The 18096-nt window shown below is 49.9% G+C and overlaps 1 protein-coding gene across 2 annotated transcripts in view; it reads right to left on the reverse strand.

Moving 5' to 3' along the window:
• Positions 1–18096, reverse strand: part of mpnd (MPN domain containing) — a 73971-nt gene that overhangs the window by 47111 nt on the left and 8764 nt on the right. For both annotated transcript variants that reach the window (XM_072482737.1, XM_072482738.1), the window contains exons 2-4: positions 2777–2982; positions 1747–1977; positions 464–620 (exon numbers count right to left, since the gene is read on the reverse strand). In XM_072482737.1, the coding sequence (XP_072338838.1) occupies positions 464–620; positions 1747–1977; positions 2777–2982 (594 nt within the window). The remainder of the gene's footprint in view (positions 1–463; positions 621–1746; positions 1978–2776; positions 2983–18096) is intronic.

The raw sequence follows: 18096 nt of genomic DNA on the forward strand, positions 1-18096 counted from the left end.
ACTGGTGGATAGTTAGCCAAAACAAACATCACAGCATGCAGCAGTAGTAAAGAAAACCAACCAGAGTTAAAATTGGGCCCAGTTAATTCTGTACAAAACACTGCTGTGGCCACATGGACAGCAATGTCTGCAATTCTGGTCATTGCTATCGCAAGGAGACCTAATCTCTGGAACAGTCTTCAGCTGTTTCATGCAACCTCTTCCAATACCACAGAGTAAAAATGGGGAGATGAAAATGCACCCCACCCGCCGTAGCCAAAATAATGACACAATGTTGGATTTGAGGGTAGTCACCTCCTCCCCTCAGCCAATGAAACATTCTAATCCTATAAATGTTACAGTTTCAACAGTGTATACTATACCCAACGAGTCCGTGCTACAGCCTGTGTTCCTAAAGGAAAACATGCAACAATTACACCCAAGGGTAAAATAATGCCAGTTGATAATGAAAGCGACGTGGTACCCATCAGGCTAGAGTCTCGAGAACTTTTCGCTTGCAGTTTTCTGCTTCTCTCTTCCACCTTCTTGAGCTGATTATCCGATTTAGGAATCTTCTTCCCACGGTTTTCAAAGTCTTCCTCTTCAGGAATTTCCTCATCTTCTCCTTCACTGGCCAAATTCTGTAGCGAAAATGAAACCAGTGAGTGCCTCACCTAAAATGTGGACAGCTATCAAAAACATGTTTGGTCAATTTGCTTCCCACCCCTCCTAACCCAGGCATACGGAGGTCAGCAGAGATCACAAATGGCAAAATAAACATGGACCCACTTGGCCTAGCTAACGTGGTGCTACACCAGGCTCTGTCCAGCCTTGAAGCAAGACGCAATGTCTCTTTGAAGGATAGATTTGATAATTTTGCTTACGTCCATCAACAATATGCACATCTTCATTGATGCACTCGTAATGGAATCAAAATCTGGCAACAGCCATTCAAGCAGCCTATTTTATACATGTGATTTAAAGATTTTTTGACATTATTTGGAATACTGACTAATTCTGGAATTTCCTGACATATGCCATGCCAGGAAAAAAATAAACCAACATCTGCTATGAATAAACAATACAGAGGTTACTGTCTCCTTGTCATGACACTTGGATAATGTATGAATACAAACAACGACTTGTTGACAACACAGTGAGACTCCCTCTGCAACGTCTCATTAGTCACTCCCAGGTCAGATACAGCACTAACCCACTTTTACCAGTCCCCATCCTCACCTCAATAGTGAATGGTGATATTTAACCTTAATCTTTTTTTTTTTAAACGGAAGTCTCAATTTTCTTTCACCACAGACTTGGGGAAGATCAGTCAACACATTTGGAAAAAAATCCTTCCCTCTGTTATTTTCGCTCATTCAGATCTGGGCTGGACTTTAACTCATTTGACAACCTACAATTCCTTTTGTAGCTGGCTGGGCCAGCATTTGTTGCATGTTCCTAATTGCCCTGGAACTGAATGGCTTGCCAGGCCATTTCAGAGGGCAGTCAACCACGTCAAGGACATGAGTGAACCAGATGTTTTATTTCCCAACAATTGATAATTACTTTATAGTCCGGATTTATTCATTGAATTTAAATTCCACCAGCTTCCATGGTGGGATTTGAACAGCATCCCCAGATCATTAGCCTGGGTCTCTGGATTTCAAGCCCAGTGATATTACCACTACGCCACTGTCTCCCCCTAAAACAAAACTCCAGTGTGTAAAGCCAACAATACTTTGTGTTAAATTCCATTGTGGGCCATACCATTTCCACAGTTTGCAGTGGTGGCTGCTGCTTCCTCAGCCACATGGTCTTGTACTGATCCAGTTTTTGTCCCTTGTACTTCACAGACGCCCAGCCACAGCCAGATTTCTTGGCTGGGTTGACTAGTTTCTTGCAATGCGTGGCCCAGGCACTGGGAGAGTTGAAAACCTGGCTGGTTTCTTGCCATTGGATCTTCCCGTCGGGCAAAAGATCCCCCACAAAAGTCTTACCCTGTGAGAAAAACAGGACAGCAAACATCGAAGGTTGACAGGTCGTAGACAGAAAACAACAGCATGACCAAAGATCCCGTCAATATTTTAGAAGACTGACAACAAAATAAAAAAAGAAACGCTGCTTCCCTAATTCTCTGTACTATCCGGTATAGAACAGAGACATAGGGGGGGTTGCTAGCTTTGGACTTCAGGTTCTGTTGAATTGGCTGAATGACTCAATATTCCTGGACTCGGAAGGAAAAAAGTAGCAAAAAGCAACCACCAAAAAGTTGCAAAATGGATCCACAGGATAGGGCTGTGAGATGGCAACCATGGTCAAATAGCCCACTGGCACTGTTTGGTGCTGGGTTGCTGAGCCCTTGAAGATCAAGCAATTATGTCCTGGTTACACTTATCTTGTTGGAATTTAATCAACCTGGAGTTTGAAAGAGGCCCTTCGCGGTACTGTTGCCTTCTTGGTGAATATATCCTAGATCAGAACACAAGGATCCAATGGCATTGACAGATTAAAGGTACATGCAAGTTAATGAAAACATGGATTCAAACATTAAATGCGACTCCTGAGGCTCTGAGATACACAACTAAATGGCCCCCAAACAAAAGAAACCTTAGACACTCGTGTTCCAAGTTCAAGCGTGGAACGAAAGCCTGCATGAGACAGCAGAGGGTGGCCAACCCTGTGGAATGGTACCCCGAGAGCCAAGAGCCTCGGGCGAAGCAGGGAGCGAATGTGGGTGAGGGGGAGGTGGGTGGGGTTGACACATCATAGGTTTACTTAAGCTAGGATGTTTTCTTACTAAATAGTGAATGGAGAGCAGGCCTTCTCCTGGCTGGATGACTCGGTCTTTGAGAAGCACGCGCAGTGTAATCCCACGGCGAGTGAGCAGGGTCCCCCTGGGACTGCGCATTTTTCCAGCAGTCCCATTCTCTGCCTCTTCCAGGTTCATATCCACTTCATCCTCCTCATCTCCCTCTTCCACTGCGGGTGACGACGGGTCAGAAGCTAGGGGCAAACATACAATTTTTTAAAACGATAATGTCGACCAGCCCTCAGTATTACAGAATTGTTAAAGCGCAGAAGGAGGCCATTTGGCCCATCGTGGCTGCACCAGCTCTCCAAATGAGCTATGACTTAGTGCCATTCCCCTGCATTTCCCCTGTATCCCTGCCCATTGTTTCTATTCAAGTAACCATCTAATGCCCTCTTGAATACCTTGATTGAACCTGCCTGCACCACACTTCCAAGCAGTGCATTCCAGACCAGAACAACTCGTTTTGTGAAAATGTTTTTCCTCACATCACATTTGCAAATCACTTTAAATCTCTGCTCTCTCGTTCTTGATCCTTTTACAACTTTAAATCTGTGACCTCTCGAACTTGATCCTTTTACAAACAGGAACAGTTTCTCCCTATCTACTCCATTCAGACCCTCATAGTTTTGAATATCTCTATCAATTGTCCTCTTAGTCTTCTCTCCGAGGAAAACAGTCCCAACCTCTCCAATCTATCCTCATAACTGAAGCTTATCGTCCCCGATACCATTCTTTTGAAGCTCTTCTGCCCTCTTTCCAATACATTCATATTTTTCCTATAGTGTGGCATCAAGAATGGTAAACAATGTTCCTACTGAGGTCTAAGTAGTGTCTTGTATAGGTTCAGCATAATCTACTTGCTGTTGTACACTATGCCCCCATTAATAAAGCCCAGAATACTATATGCTTTATTAACTGCTCTCTCCACCTGCCCTGACACCTTCAATGATCTGTGCACATATACACGCAGGTCCCTCTGCTCCTGCACCACTTTAGAATGTACCCCTTATTTTGTATTGTCTCTCAACGTTCTTTCTACCAAAATAGGGTGGCAAAGTGGTTAGCACTGCTGCCTCACATCGCTAGGGACCCGGGTTCTCTTCCAGCCTTGGGTGACTGTCTGTGTGGAGTTTGCACGTTCTCCCCGTATCTGTATGAGTTTCCTCCGGGTGATCCAGTTTCCTCCCACAGTCCAAAGATGTGCTGGTTAGGTGGGGTTATGGGGATAGACGGGCGAATGGGCCTAGGCAGAGTGCTCTTTCAGAGGGTCGGTGTAGACTCGATGGGCTGAATGGCCTCCTTCAGCACTGTAGGAATTCTAAGGTTCTAAATGCATTCGTTCTCCGCATTGAACTTCATTTGTCACCTATCTCCCTACTCCACCAACTTGCCCAATTCCTTTTGAAGTTCTGCACTGTCCTCTTCACAGTTTACAATGCTTCCAAGTTTTGAGTCATTCGCAAATCTTGCACACCGAGATCTGAATCAATAATAAATGCACACACATACACGAACACATAAAAATAGCAGCTAAAGACAGATAGAGCTTTTGGAGCCCCATAACCTAGCACAGGTCAGAGTCTTTGCAAAAGGAGGGGAAAAAATAGGAAAGGGGAAAAAATTAAATAAGAATTCACCACTGGAAATTCAATCTCTGCAGTCAAGACCTGAGAGAACGACTTCCGGTTGCGGCTATGCCTGGGTAGGTCGCACGTTCGGCAGCTCCTGCCGTGAACGGACTTTTGGGCCCTTTTGAGGAGCCCCGGCGGCGCTTAGACGATTCCCGGTGTGTGAAGGCAGCAGTAAGGTTCCCCCAGCATTGCATGGAGTGGACCAGGAGTGGAGCGGTCAAAAAAGGGATCTTGGAGAAGAGAGGAGAACGGGCACAAAAAGGTAAGATGGCGGCAGGCGGAAACCAGGCAGCGTGGGCGCAAAGGACGCGGGAGCAGCAGGAGTTCAGCGGAGCTGAAAGCAGAGATGCTGGCCCCAATGAAAGCGTCGATTGAGAGGCTGGTGGAGACCCAGAAGGCTCAAGGGGCAGCGATTAGAGAGGGGTAGCAGAAAGCCTCCGAAAACGAGGACGAGGACCTGGGCTTGGCGGTGAAGGTGGAGGTGCATGAAGCGCTGCATAAAAAGTAGCAGGAAAAGTTTGAGGACCTGGGGAACACGTCGAGGAGGAAGAATCTCCAGATTCTGGGTCTACCTGAAGATGTGGAGGGGTCCGACATCGGGGCATATGTAGCCACGATGCTGAATACGCTAATGGGCGCGGGAGCCTTCCCGAGGCCCCTGGAACTGGATGGGGCTCACAGAGCCCTGGCAAGGAGGCCGAAGGCAAATGAGCCGCCAAGGGCCGTAGTGGTGAGGTTTCACCACTTTACGGACAGAGAGTGAGTCCTGAGATGGGCGAAGAAAGAACGGAGCAGCAGGTGGGAGAATACGGAGAACCGCATCTACCCAGACTGGAGTGCAGAGCTGGCCAAGAAGAGGGCAGGATTCAACCGGGCCAAGGCGGTTCTCCACCGAAAGGGGGTGAAGTTTGGGCTGTTGCAGCCAGCGCGATTGTGGGTCACTTTGCAGGACCGCCACCATTATTTCGATACGCCAGAGGAGGCGTGGACCTTTACCCAGAACAAAAAATTGGACTCGAACTAATGGATTTGCTGTGGGTTTTGGGAAAGCTGGGGAGCGGGAAGGGGTGATTGGATGTGCTATGTGTGTTTTAATGGGCATGAGTACTGTTTTCGAGGGGCCGCTTCTCGTTTTCGAAGGGGGGAGACCTTAGGTCATCGGGAATTGGGAGAGGTTGTAGGAGGAAGGGGCTACGCCACAGGGGGCGGGGCCGGCCCAGGTAGAAAATCGCGGGCTTTTTTCCCGCGCTAGAGGGATGGCGTGGCCCAACGGGAGGGGCAGTACCGGAGGGGTGTCCGTATCGATTTGAAGGGGGAGGGTGGGGACTTTGACTGGGAATCTAAACGGGGGTCGTTGGTAGAGGCGGGAGCGGCTGGGGTCAGCAGACTTACGGGAGTTCAATGGGGGGAGCAAGGGGGCTAGGTAGTTTTCTAGCGGGGGGGGGGGGGAGAAAGAGAACTGGGTTGCTTCTGCATTGACCGAAGGGGGGCTGGAGGCAAGAGGGGGAGTTGGGGCAGGGGTCCTCTGCCTGGGGGACTGGAGAGTGCGGAAGGGGTGGGCACGTGGCTGGCCTAAGGAAGGAGATGGCAAGTCGGCAGGGGGGCAGTCCTCCGATCCGGCTGATCACATGGAACGTGAGGGGCCTGAACGGGCCGGTCAAGAGGGCCCGGGTGTTCACACACTTAAATGGACTGAGGGCAGACGTCGCTATGTTGCAGGAGACGCATTTGAAGGTGGTGGATCAGATCAGGCTAAGAAAGGGATGGGGTGGGGCAGGTTTTTCCATTCGGGGCTGGATGCGAAGAATAGAGGGGTGGCAATCTTGGTGAGTAAGCGGGTGTCGTTCGAGGCGCTGAACATTGTGGCTGATAATGGGGGTCGATATGTAATGGTGAGTGGTATGCTGCAGGGGACCCAGGTGGTGCTGGTGAATGTGTATGCCCCAAATTGGGACGATGCAGGGTTCATGAAGCGCATGCTGAGTCGGATCCCGGATCTGGATGCGGGGAGCCTGATAATGGGGGGGGGGGACTGATTTCAAGAGTGGAGGGAACGGAATATTCGGCCATAGCGATTTCGGACCATGCCCCGCACTGGGTGGAGTTGGGGTTGGGGGAGGAAAGGGACCAGAGCCCGTTGTGGCGCTTGGACGTGGGACTGTTGGCAGATGAGGAGGTTTGTGGGCGGATCCGGGGTGCATTCAGAGATACATAGAGGCCAATGATAATGGGGAAGTTCCAGTTGAGGTGGTTTGGGAGGCTCTGAAAGCAGTGGTTAGGGGAGAGTTCATCTCAATCAGGGCTCACAGGGAGAAGAGAAGTTGGAGAGGGAGAGGTTGGTGGGGGAGATATTAAGGGTGGATAGGAGGTATGCGGATTCCCCTGAAGAGGGGCTGCTGAAGGAGCGACGGAGCCTCCAAACAGAATTTGACTTGTTGACCACGGGGAAAGCTGAGACCCAGTGGAGGAAGGTGCAGGGGGCAGTATACGAATATGGCGAGAATGCGAGCCGGATCCTGGCGCAGCAGCTACGCAAGAGGGAGGCGACGAGGGAAATTGGAGGATTCAGGGATGGAGGGGGGAACATGGTGCAAGTTCGGCTAAAATAAACGAGGTATTCAGGGATTTTGATGGGAACCTGTATAAGTCATGTACATCGCAGATCCAGTGGAGGGGATGGTAGAGGTCATGCAGATCCTTAGGGAGTTTGGGGACTTTTCAGGCTACAAGCTTAACGTGGGGAAGAGTGAGCTCTTTGTGGTGCATGAGAGGGGCCAGGAGAGGGGGCTGGAGGAGCTGCCGCTTAAGAGGGTGGAGAGGAGTTTCCGGTATTTGGGTATCCAGGTGGCCAGGAGTTGGGGGGCCCTGCATAAGCTTAATTTGGCACGGTTGGTGGACGAGATGGAGGAAGACTTTAGGGGATGGGACGTGTTGCCACTCTCCCTGGCAGGCAGCATGCAGTCCGTTAAGATGACAGTCCTCCCTAGGTTCCTGTTTGTGTTCCAGTGCCTGCCCATCCTCATCCCCAAGGCCGTTTTTAAGCGAGTAAGCAGGAGCATTATAGGGTTTGTATGGGCAAGTAAGACCCCGAGGGTCAAGAGGTTGTTTCTGGAGCGTAGTCGGGACAGGGGTGGGCTGGCGCTACCGAACCTGGGCAGTTACTACTGGGCAGCCAATGTGGCAATGATTCGGAAATGGGTAATGGAGAGAGAGGGGGCGACGTGGAAAAGATTAGAGGCGGTGTCATGCGTGGGCACTAGTTTGGGAGTGTTGGTGACGGCACCTTTGCCGCTACCGCCGACACGGTACACCACGAGCCCGGTGGTGGCGCCGACTCTGAGGATCTGGGGGCAGTGGAGACTGCACAGGGGTGAGTTGGGGGCCTCAATTTGGTCCCCAATACGGAATAATCATAGGATTGCACCGGGCAGGATAGATGGCGGATTCCTGAGCTCGCATCGGGCGGAAATTAAAAGGATGGGGGACCTATTTATCGATGGGGCTTTTGCTAGCCTGGGGGCGCTGGAGGAGAAATTTGGGCTACCCCCGGAAACGCTTTTAAGTACATGCAGGTGAGGGCGTTTGTGAGAAGGCAGGTAAGGGAATTTCCGCTGCTCCCCGCACGGAGGATTCAGGACAGGGTGACCTCGGGTGTATGGGTGGGAAAGGCCAAGGTCTCGGCGATCTATCAGGAGCTGCAGGAGGCGGAGGAAGTCTCGGTGGAGGAGCTGAAGGGCAAGTGGGAGGAGGAGCTGGGTGAGGAACTGGATGAGGGCTTGTGGATGGAGGCCCTGGTTAAGGTTAACTCCTCCTCGTCTTGTGCCAGACTGAGCCTGATCCAGTTCAAAGTGGTTCACAGGGCACATGTGACAAGGGCGAGGATGTTCAAGTTTTTTGGGGTGGAGGACAGATGCGTGAGGTGCTTGGGGACCCCAGCAAATCACGCCCATATGTTCTGGGCATGCCCAGCGCTAGAGGGGGTTCTGGAAGGGCTTTGCCAAGGCTCTGTCCAAAGTCTTGGATACTCGGGTAAAACCGAGCTGGGGGATAGCAATATTCAGGGTATCAGATGAGCCGGGAGTACAGGAGCCGAAAGAGGCCGGAGTTCTGGCCTTTGCGTCCTTGGTAGCCCGGAGGAGGATCTTATTAATGTGGAGGGATGCGAAACCCCCAAGCGTGGAGGCTTGGATTAATGACATGGCAGGGCTCATCAAGTTGGAGAGGATAAAGTTTGCCTTGCGAGGGTCTGTGCAGGGGTTCTCCAGGCGGTGGCAACCGTTCCTAGACTTTCTCGCAGAACATTAGGTGGAGGTCAAGAGTAGCAGCAACCCAGGGGGGAGAAGGGGTAGGGTTTGGCTCGTTTTTATTATTGTAAGGGGCGTTTGCCTCATTTTTTTCTTTCAGTTTGTTGGATAGTTTAATGTTTAGTGGGTTAAGTTGTTGGAGGGGATGGCGTAAGGCCTCCCTTTTCACTTTTCGTATGTATATTTTCTTTCCTTTTTGGAGAGTTTTCTAAAAATTTATTGAAAAACCTGAATAAACATATTTTTTTTAAAAAAAAAAGACCTGAGAGAACATGCGGCTGCTGTTTGGAGCAACTCCCGCCAGAGGCTCGGTTGTTATCGTATGGTGCACCAGTCTGTCTTCTGCCATCCTCACACATCCTCTGTAGCTGCAACCACTCGGTGATGCCCGTCATCTAGCTATGCCTTTCTGCTGCTTTACTCTTTTCATTCCAGGGGAGATCTCTGTAGCCTTTTAGCGCTGATCAAACGGCTATTTACTTATTACTCAGGTTTCTGAGCCATACAAGAAGTGGATAGAATAATTATAATAATAGAATGTCACATCTTATGGGTTTTCTTTTTTCCCCTTGTTACAAGCTTGAGTTTTCTGGTTGTTAACACAGCCTTTTGACTTCCGGTTGCGGCGATGACCAGCTAAGCCGCACGTTTCGGCGGCTCCAGCTTTGACGGACCTTCGGGCTCTTTTAAGAGCCCCAACGGGAAATTTTTTGCGACGAAACCCGGTGTGGGGTGAAGCAACAGGGAGACCCCCCAGTGGGAAAGAAAAAGATCGGCGGCGGCGGCCACAATACGGAGGATCCTCGAGGGCAGCGGCAGCAAGGAACAAGATGGCGTCGGAGGGAGCCCAGGCGACATGGGGACCGGACCAGGATGAATTTTTAAGACGGTGTGTGGAGCTGTTAAAAAAGGAGGTGCTGGTCCCCGATGCTACAGGCAATCGAGGGGCTTAAAGAGACACAAAAGGCCCAGGAGATAGAGCTCCGTGTGGTGGAGCAGAAGGTAACTGACAACGAGGACGAGATCCTGGGCCTAGCGGTCAAAATGCAGACGCACGAGGCGCTTCATAAGAAGTGCATCGAAAGAATTGAAGTCCTGGAAAATAGATCAAGGAGAAAGAACCTCCGGATCCTAGGTCTCCCCGAGGGAGTGGAAGGAGCTGACGGCGGGGCTTATGCGAGCACGATGCTACGTTCGCTAATGGGAGCGGAGGCCCCCTCGGGCCCCTTGGAAGTGGAAGGGGCCCACCGGGTCCCTGCGAGGAGACCAAAGGCTGGAGAACCACCTAGGGCGATGGTCGTGCGATTTCACCGCTTCAATGACAGAGAGGTTGTTCTGAGATGGGCCAAGAAGGTACAAAGTAGCAGATGGGAGAATGCGGTGATACGAGTGTATCAGGACTGGAGTGCGGAGGTGGCGAGAAGGAGGGCGAGTTTCAATCGAGCCAAGGAGGTGCTGCATAAGAAGAAAGTAAAGTTCGGGATGTTGCAGCCGGCGCGATTTACTATTTTGAAACGTCGGAAGAAGCATGGACCTTCATTCAAAAAGAGAAACTGGACCAGAACTGAGGGACTGATGTTGGAGGGGAAACGACAATGCTGATGTATAGAGGTATAAATTGTGGATGGGGGGACACACTGAGAAATGTGGGCGCTGGTGAGGGGGAAAAAGAGACACAGGCGGGGGATGGGGAATGGGAACGGGGCTGTAGGGGGAGCTGCGCCATGGGGGGGGCGGGATGGTCCTAGAAAGCGCGGGGTTTCTTTTTCTTTTCCCGCGCGAGAGAGATGACGGCGGGAAGATAGGCGCAAGGAGGATGGGAGTTCCTCACACGGGGGGGGGTCAAGGAGAGAGCGGGAGAAGCCGGGGTCAGTTGAAGTCAGCTGACTTTCGGAAGCAATATGGGGGGAGTAACCATGCTAGATGGGGATCTAGCGGGGAGGGGGAGGGAGGGGGGTACAACTGGGTTGCTGCTGCTGAGATCGAAAGGGAGCTGGTAAGAGAAAAGGTGGTCGAGGCGGGAATGCGCCGCCTGGGGGACGGGTGGGTGCGCAGGACCGGGACGTGGGACTGGCCCAGAGAGGGTGATGGCTAGTCGACAGGGGAGGGGGGCGGGCAGCCCCCCAGTCCGGCTGATCACGTGGAACGTGAGAGGCCTAAATGGGCCGATTAAGAGGGCCCGAGTGTTCACGCACTTAAAAGGACTGAAGGCAGACGTGGCCATGCTTCAAGAGACGCATCTGAAGGTGGCGGACCAGGTTAGGTTAAGGAAAGGATGGGTGGGACAGGTGTTCCACTCAGGGCTGGACGCAAAGAATAGAGGGGTGGCCATATTGGTGGGGAAACGGGTGTCGTTCGAGGCTAGGAACATTGTAGCGGACAGCGGGGGCAGATATGTGATGGTGAGTGGCAGACTGCAGGGAATGGAGCTCGTGCCCCGAACTGGGATGATGCGGGATTTATGAAGCGGATGCTGGGACGTATCCCGGACCTGGAGGTAGGGAAACCTGGTAATGGGGGGGGGGGGGGGGGGGGGATTTCAACACCGTGCTAGACCCAGGGTTAGATAGATCTAGATTCAGGACCGGAAGAAGGCCGGCAGCGGCCAAGGTGCTTAAGGGGTTTATGGACTAAATGGGGGGAGTGGATCCGTGGAGATTTGCTAGGCCGCTGGCCAAAGAGTTCTCCTTTTTCTCCCATGTCCATAAGGTATACTCCCGGATAGATTTCTTCATTTTGGGAAGGTCACTGATTTCGAGGGGGGAAGGAACGGAGTACTCGGCCATAGCTGTTTAAGACCATGCCCCACAATGGGTGGATCTGGAACTAGGAGAGGAGAGGGAACAGCGTCCACTCTGGCGACTGGATGTGGGATTACTGGCAGATGAGGGAGTCTGCGGAAGGGTGCGGGGATGTATCGAAAGGTACCTGGAGGCCAATGATGATGGGAAGGTCCGAGTGGGGGTAGTATAGGAAGCGCTGAAGGCGGTGGTCAGGGGAGAGTTGATCTCCATCAGGGCTCACAAGGGGAAAACAGAGGCCAAAGAGAGGGAAAGGTTACTGGGGGAGATTTTGAGTGTGGATAAAAGATATGCGGAGGCCCCGGACGAAGGACTATATAGGGCGAGGCGAAGGCTCCAGACGGAGTTTGACCTGCTGACCACAGGGAAGGCAGAGGCACAGTGGAGGAAGGCACAGGGGATGAGATATGAATATGGGGAAAAGGCGAGTCGCCTGTTGGCCCACCAGCTTCGAAAGAGGACAGCGGCGAGGGAAATAGGGGGAGTTAGGGATGAAACGGGAACCACGGTGCGGAGAGCAGGGAAGGTAAATGAGGTGTTTAAGACCTTTTATGAGAGGTTATATAGGTCCCAACCCCCGGAGGGAAAAGAGGGGATGCAGCAGTTTCTGGACCAACTAAGGTTCCCAAGGGTGGAGGAGCAGGAGGTGGCAGGCCTGGGGGCGCCAATTGGGGTGGACGAGGTGACCAAAGGGCTGGGGAACATGCAGGCAGGGAAGGCCCCGGGACCTGATGGGTTCCCGGTGGAATTTTACAGGAAATACATGGATTTGTTGGCCCCGCTGCTGGTAAGAACCTTCAACGAGGCCAGAGAAGGGGGGGACCCTACCCCTGACAATGTCGGAGGCGACGATATCACTAATCCTGAAACGAGATAAAGACCCGCTGCAATGCGGGTCTTATAGGCTTATCTCGCTCCTGAATGTGGACGCCAAGTTGTTGGCAAAAGTGCTGACAATGAGGATAGAGGATTGTGTCCCGGGGGTGGTGCACGAAGATCAGACAGGGTTCATTAAGGGGAGACAATTGAATGTCAACGTGCGCCGGCTATTGGGGGTGATAATGATGCCCCCAGCAGAGAGGGAGGCAGAGATAGTGGCGGCAATGGATGCAGAGAAGGCATTTGATAGGGTAGAGTGGGAGTATTTATGGGAGGTGCTGAGGAGGTTTGGGTTTGGGGAGGGGTTTGTCAGCTGGGTTAAACTTCTCTCTGGGGCCCCAATGGCAAGTGTAGTCACAAATCGGCAAAGATTGGAGTATTTTCGATTACATAGGGGAACAAGACAGGGGTGCCCTCTGTCCCCATTACTGTTCGCGCTGGCAATTGAACCACTGGCCATAGCGCTGAGAGACTCCAGGAAATGGAGAGGGGTGGTTAGAGGGGGAGAGGAACACCGAGTGTCACTCTACGCAGATGACCTACTGCTGTATGTGGCGGATCCAGTGGGGGGGGGGGGGATGACAGAGCTTATGCAGATATTGAGGGAGTTTGGAGATTTCTCGGGATATAAGCTTAACATGGGAAAGAGCGAGCTTTTCGTAATACACCCTGGGGACCAGAGTAGAGGGATAGATGGCCTGCCGCTAAGGAGAGTGGAAAGAAACTTCCGATACCTGGGGATTCAGATAGCCAGGAGCTGGGGAACCTTACACAGACTCAATCTGACTCGGCTGGTGGAGCAAATGGAAGAGGATTTCAAAAGGTGGGATATGCAGCTGCTGTCACTGGCGGGCAGAGTGCAGGCGATTAAGATGATGGCCCTTCCGAGGTTCCTATTTGTGTTTCAATGTCTCCCTATATTGATCACCAAGGCCTTTTTCAAGAAAATAGACAGGAGCATCATGAGCTTCGTGTGGGCAGGGAAGGCCCCGAGGGTAAGGAGGGGGTTCCTGCAACGTAGCAGGGACAGAGGGGGACTGGCGTTGCCGAATTTGGGCGACTATTACTGGGCCGCCAATGTGGCGATGATCCGTAAGTGCATGATAGAGGGAGAGGGGGCGGCGTGGAAAAGGCTTGAGATGGCGTCCTGTAAAGGAACGAGCTTAAAAGCGCTGGTGACGGCGCCACTACCGCTCTCCCCGAAAAGGTTTACCACAAACCCAGTGGTGGCGGTAACACTAAGTATCTGGGGGCAATGGAGGCGACAGAGGGGTGTGTTGGGAGCCGAGGTGTGGTCCCCGATCAGGAACAACCATAGGTTTGCCCCAGGGAGGTTGGACGGAGGGTTCCAGAGCTGGCACTGGGCAGGAATTAGGAGAGTGGGAGACTTATTTATAGATGGGACGTTTGCGAGCTTGGGAGCGCGTGAGGAAAAGTACGAGCTGCCTCCGGGGAACATCTTTAGGTATATGCAGGTGAGGGCGTTCACGAGACAGGTGAGGGAATTTCCGCTGCTCCTGACACAGGGGATCCAGGATAGAGTGCTTTCGGAGGTGTGGGTCGGGGAGGGCAAAGTGTCCGAAATATACTGGGAGATGAGAGAAGAGGGCGAGGAGCTGGTAGAAGAACTGAAAGGAAAATGGGAAGAGGAGCTTGGGGAGGAGATTGAGAAGGGTTTGTGGGCTGATGCCCTAAGTAGGGTAAATTCCTCTTCCTCGTGTGCCAGGCTTAGCCTGATCCAATTTAAGGTGCTACATAGAGCACATATAACGGGAGCGAGGTTGAGCAGGTCCTTCGGAGTGGAGGACAGGTGCGGGGGAAGCCCGGCGAACCACACACATATGTTTTGGTCGTGTCCGGCACTGGAGGAGTATTGGAGGGGAGTGGCGGGAGTGATCTCGAAGGTGGTGAAGGTCCGGGTCAAGCCAAGCTGGGGGTTAGCTATATTTGGGGTAGCGGATGAGCCGGGAATGCAGGAGGCGAAAGCGGCCGATATTGTGGCCTTTGCGTCCCTAGTAGCCCGGCGAAGGATTTTACTCATGTGGAAGGAAGCGAAACCCCCCCCCAGCGTGGAGGCCTGGATAAACGATATGGCAGGGTTCATAAAACTGGAACGGATGAAGTTTGCGCTGAGAGGATCGGCTCAGGGGTTCACCAGGCGGTGGCAACCGTTCCTCGACTATCTAGCGGAACGTTAGGGGGAAAATAGATAGCCAGCAGCAGCCCAGAGGGGAGGGAGGTAAATTGTTTTTGTTCTAGATGGGGTGAAGGGGCGGGGGGGGGGGGGGGGGGGGGGGGGGGAGCACTTTTTCGTGTTATTTTGTTAGTTCACTATTTTGTTTAAACAATGTTATCTATCAGTTATCATGTTACCGTTTTTGTTGATTTGTAAGGGGGAAAAAAAATTGTGTTTGAAAACTTTAATAAAATATATATTTTTTTAAAAACACAGCCTTTTGACTATCATTGAATTTACAGTGCAGAAGACGGCCATTCGGCCCATCAAGTCTGCACCGGCCCTGAGAAAGAGAACCCTACTTAAGCCCACGCTTCCACCATATCCCCGTAACCCCAACTAACCTTTTTGAACACTATTTATCATGGCCAATCTACCCAACCTGCACATCTTTGGACTTGTAGGAGGAAACCTGAGCACCCAGAGGAAACCCGAGTATCCGGAGGAAACTCACGTAGACACGGATTGGAAACATGCACACTCTGCACAGACAGTGACCCAAGCCAGGAATCAAACCTGGGACCCTGGAGCTGTGAATCATTATCCCTCTTTTAACTTCTGTATCACATCTACCAGCTTCGGTTATATATTGTCCTAAATCATCAAAGTATCTCCTTGTTCCAGTGTGGCACCATACTCTTCAAGCTTCAGTCTAGTTTATTCCAATTAATTCCTTCTAACTACCATTATTTTTGTCTTTTTGGTGCTCACACTCTATCCATATTCTAAACCTCAAGGATTTACTTGATCTACAATGTTTTGTATGGCCTCTTCTGATTCTGCAAGTTTGTTCGGTTCTTGCCTCCAATCTTTACCCCTGGAAGTGTATCTATTATTAATGCTCTGAATAATTTTTTACAGTCTTTTCTTACTCTTCATTTGAAACATATCTGAATATGTCCACCTGAGGGCTGGTTTAGCTCAGTGGGCTAGACAGCTGGTTTGTGATGCAGAACAAGGCCAGCAGTCAATTCCCATGCCAGCTTACCCAAACAGGCGGCGGAATGTGACGACTAGGGGCTTTTCACAGTAACTTCATACTTGTGACAATAAAAAGTTATTATTATTCTAGCCTGATGCTCGCTCTTTGATTCCAATATAGTTTCTGAATAAATCTCAGATCTTTACTGTCAATGTCAAATTTCAGCAATACGTCTATTACTTAAGAAGTCTATTACTTACAATCAAACACTTTCTCCACAGTCTATGAAGCATATGTAAATGCTATTGTTTAGAATCATAGAATTTACAGTGCAGAAGGAGGCAATTCGACCCATCGAGTCTGCACCGGCTCTTGGAAAGAACACCCTATTTAAGCCTGTGCTTCTACCATATCCTCGTAACCCAGTAACCCCAACTAACCTTTTTGAACACTAAGGACAATCTATCATGGCCAATCCACCTAACCTGCACATATTTGGACTGTGGGAGGAAACCGGGGCACCCGAAGGAAACCCACGCAGACACGGGGAGAACGTACAGACTCTGCACAGACAGTGACCCAAGCCGGGAATCGAACCTGGGACCCTGGAGCTGTGAAGCAACTGTGCTAACCACCGTGCTACCGTGCTGACCACTTTACTTCTCGATATTTATCCAAAATTGTTCTCTGGTTAAATACCCCCTCTCTTATAGCACAATAACATTTTCTCAGCTTTCCTACAGGTCTAAATAAAATCTCCTAATTGCTTATATTGAAAATTGTGGACCGTTCATTAATTTTGAGAACTTGAAAAGAACCACATATTAGGAAAACAAGGGTAGTTTTAAAGGGATTTACATCTGTATTGGTAAACATTAGAAATAATGCATACTGTTAAGTGGGTTTAATTTAATGTTTCTGTGCCTGGAAGGATAACACCTATAATTAGATTCATACTGGACAAAGATGTATGTGTAGGGGTTTGTTAAGTTCCAACTGTGTTTCTATTATGCTTAGAGAGGGCTATGGCATGAAGAATAGGCTAGCAGAGGTATGTGGGTGTTGCTTAGCAACTAGGGCCTTGCAAGGTGGAGAAACTTTTAAGTTTTAGTGTAGCTAATTTTATTGCAGTTGGAGATAGATAGTGAGAGAGAAGGCAGCTCTCACAGCTCGATTAGAAGCAGTTGGTTTTAGAAGGTAAAAGAGGGAACATCCTAGCTTTGCTAGAAGAAAAGCCATACTAAGAAGTGACGGCTAAGAAAACAGATGCCGGAAATCTGAAGTCCAGCTAGTTAAGGAAACTAGAGAAATGAAGAGAAGTGTCCAAGAAGTCTAGAGTTAAGTGAACAAAGACTAAGGTAATGCTCAGAAGAATTAAAGGAAGAGTAAACAAGGTGTTCTGATTAAAGAGGCAATTGCAGTAACTAGATTTAACGTGGGCCAGCATTCTTCAAAGATAAATCAAACATCTGAGGCTGTTTTAATACAGTCTATGAATGGAAAGTTAAAGCAATTGTGAGCAGTTTGCACAGCAATCAAGACAAAGAAATCCTAGAGGGGTTAGTGTAAAATCCTGGACTGGATTCCCTGTTAAAGTGGAGCAGAAGCTTTGTTTAAAAGTGTCATTTGGAAAATGGCGGTGGAATTCTTTCCTTTCTCTACTCTCACCTCAGTCCAGAGTTGTTTTGCATACTTGGCAACAGATAAAGCATAAGTGGTCAATAGTGCAGAGCGGACAACAGCCTATGGTTAAAGGAACATACTTAATATCCAAATTCAACAAAGCTTTCCCAGGCATTGTGTAGCTGTTGCGGGAGTTTCACAGGAAGTTGAAAGTGATGCTCAATGTAAGTGGCACAAGGCCATGCCAGAGTATTAGTAGGCAGTTAGAAAACTGAAACTTCCTTAATGCAATAGGAACAGGAGTAGGCCATTCAGTCCCTCAAGCCAGTTCTGCCTTTCAATTACATCATTGTTGATCCACAACCCAACTCCGTTGACCTTTATTTTCTCCATACTCTGTAATATCTCTGGCTAATTAAAACCTATCAATCCCATATTCAATATTTCTGAAATTAATAATTGATCTAGCATTGGTTGCTACTTGCAGAAGAGTGTAGAAGCATTTACTAATTTCACTCCTGGAAAATACAGCCCTAATCTCGATGGAGAGTGTTGGGCAGTGATGGGCAACCTAGGAGAGTGAGTGTTCCTCCTTCACCCGTGAGCCACAAGGTTGAAATTGGGCTGGTTCACTAACTATGGCCCCATGAATAAGATTAAATAGATCGAGCGCACTCAGAATAGTTCATAATGCGTTATAGAAAATGCTTAATCATTTACATATTTATAGAAACATCATCAACTTCAAATGGTTAAAATAAAATAAATATTTACACTTTTGACAGAGGGAGCACATGGCTCTCACAATCAATGTTGTAAGCAATCCGGATGCACCTCATTTCGCTCGCCCTCCCTTATCCCTTCAATCATACCGCTAGGAATAAGACTACGCGGATCGAAATCAGAGGA

The sequence above is a fragment of the Scyliorhinus torazame genome, chromosome 18 (genome assembly GCF_047496885.1).
Source record: "Scyliorhinus torazame isolate Kashiwa2021f chromosome 18, sScyTor2.1, whole genome shotgun sequence".
NCBI classification, from domain to species: domain Eukaryota; kingdom Metazoa; phylum Chordata; class Chondrichthyes; order Carcharhiniformes; family Scyliorhinidae; genus Scyliorhinus; species Scyliorhinus torazame.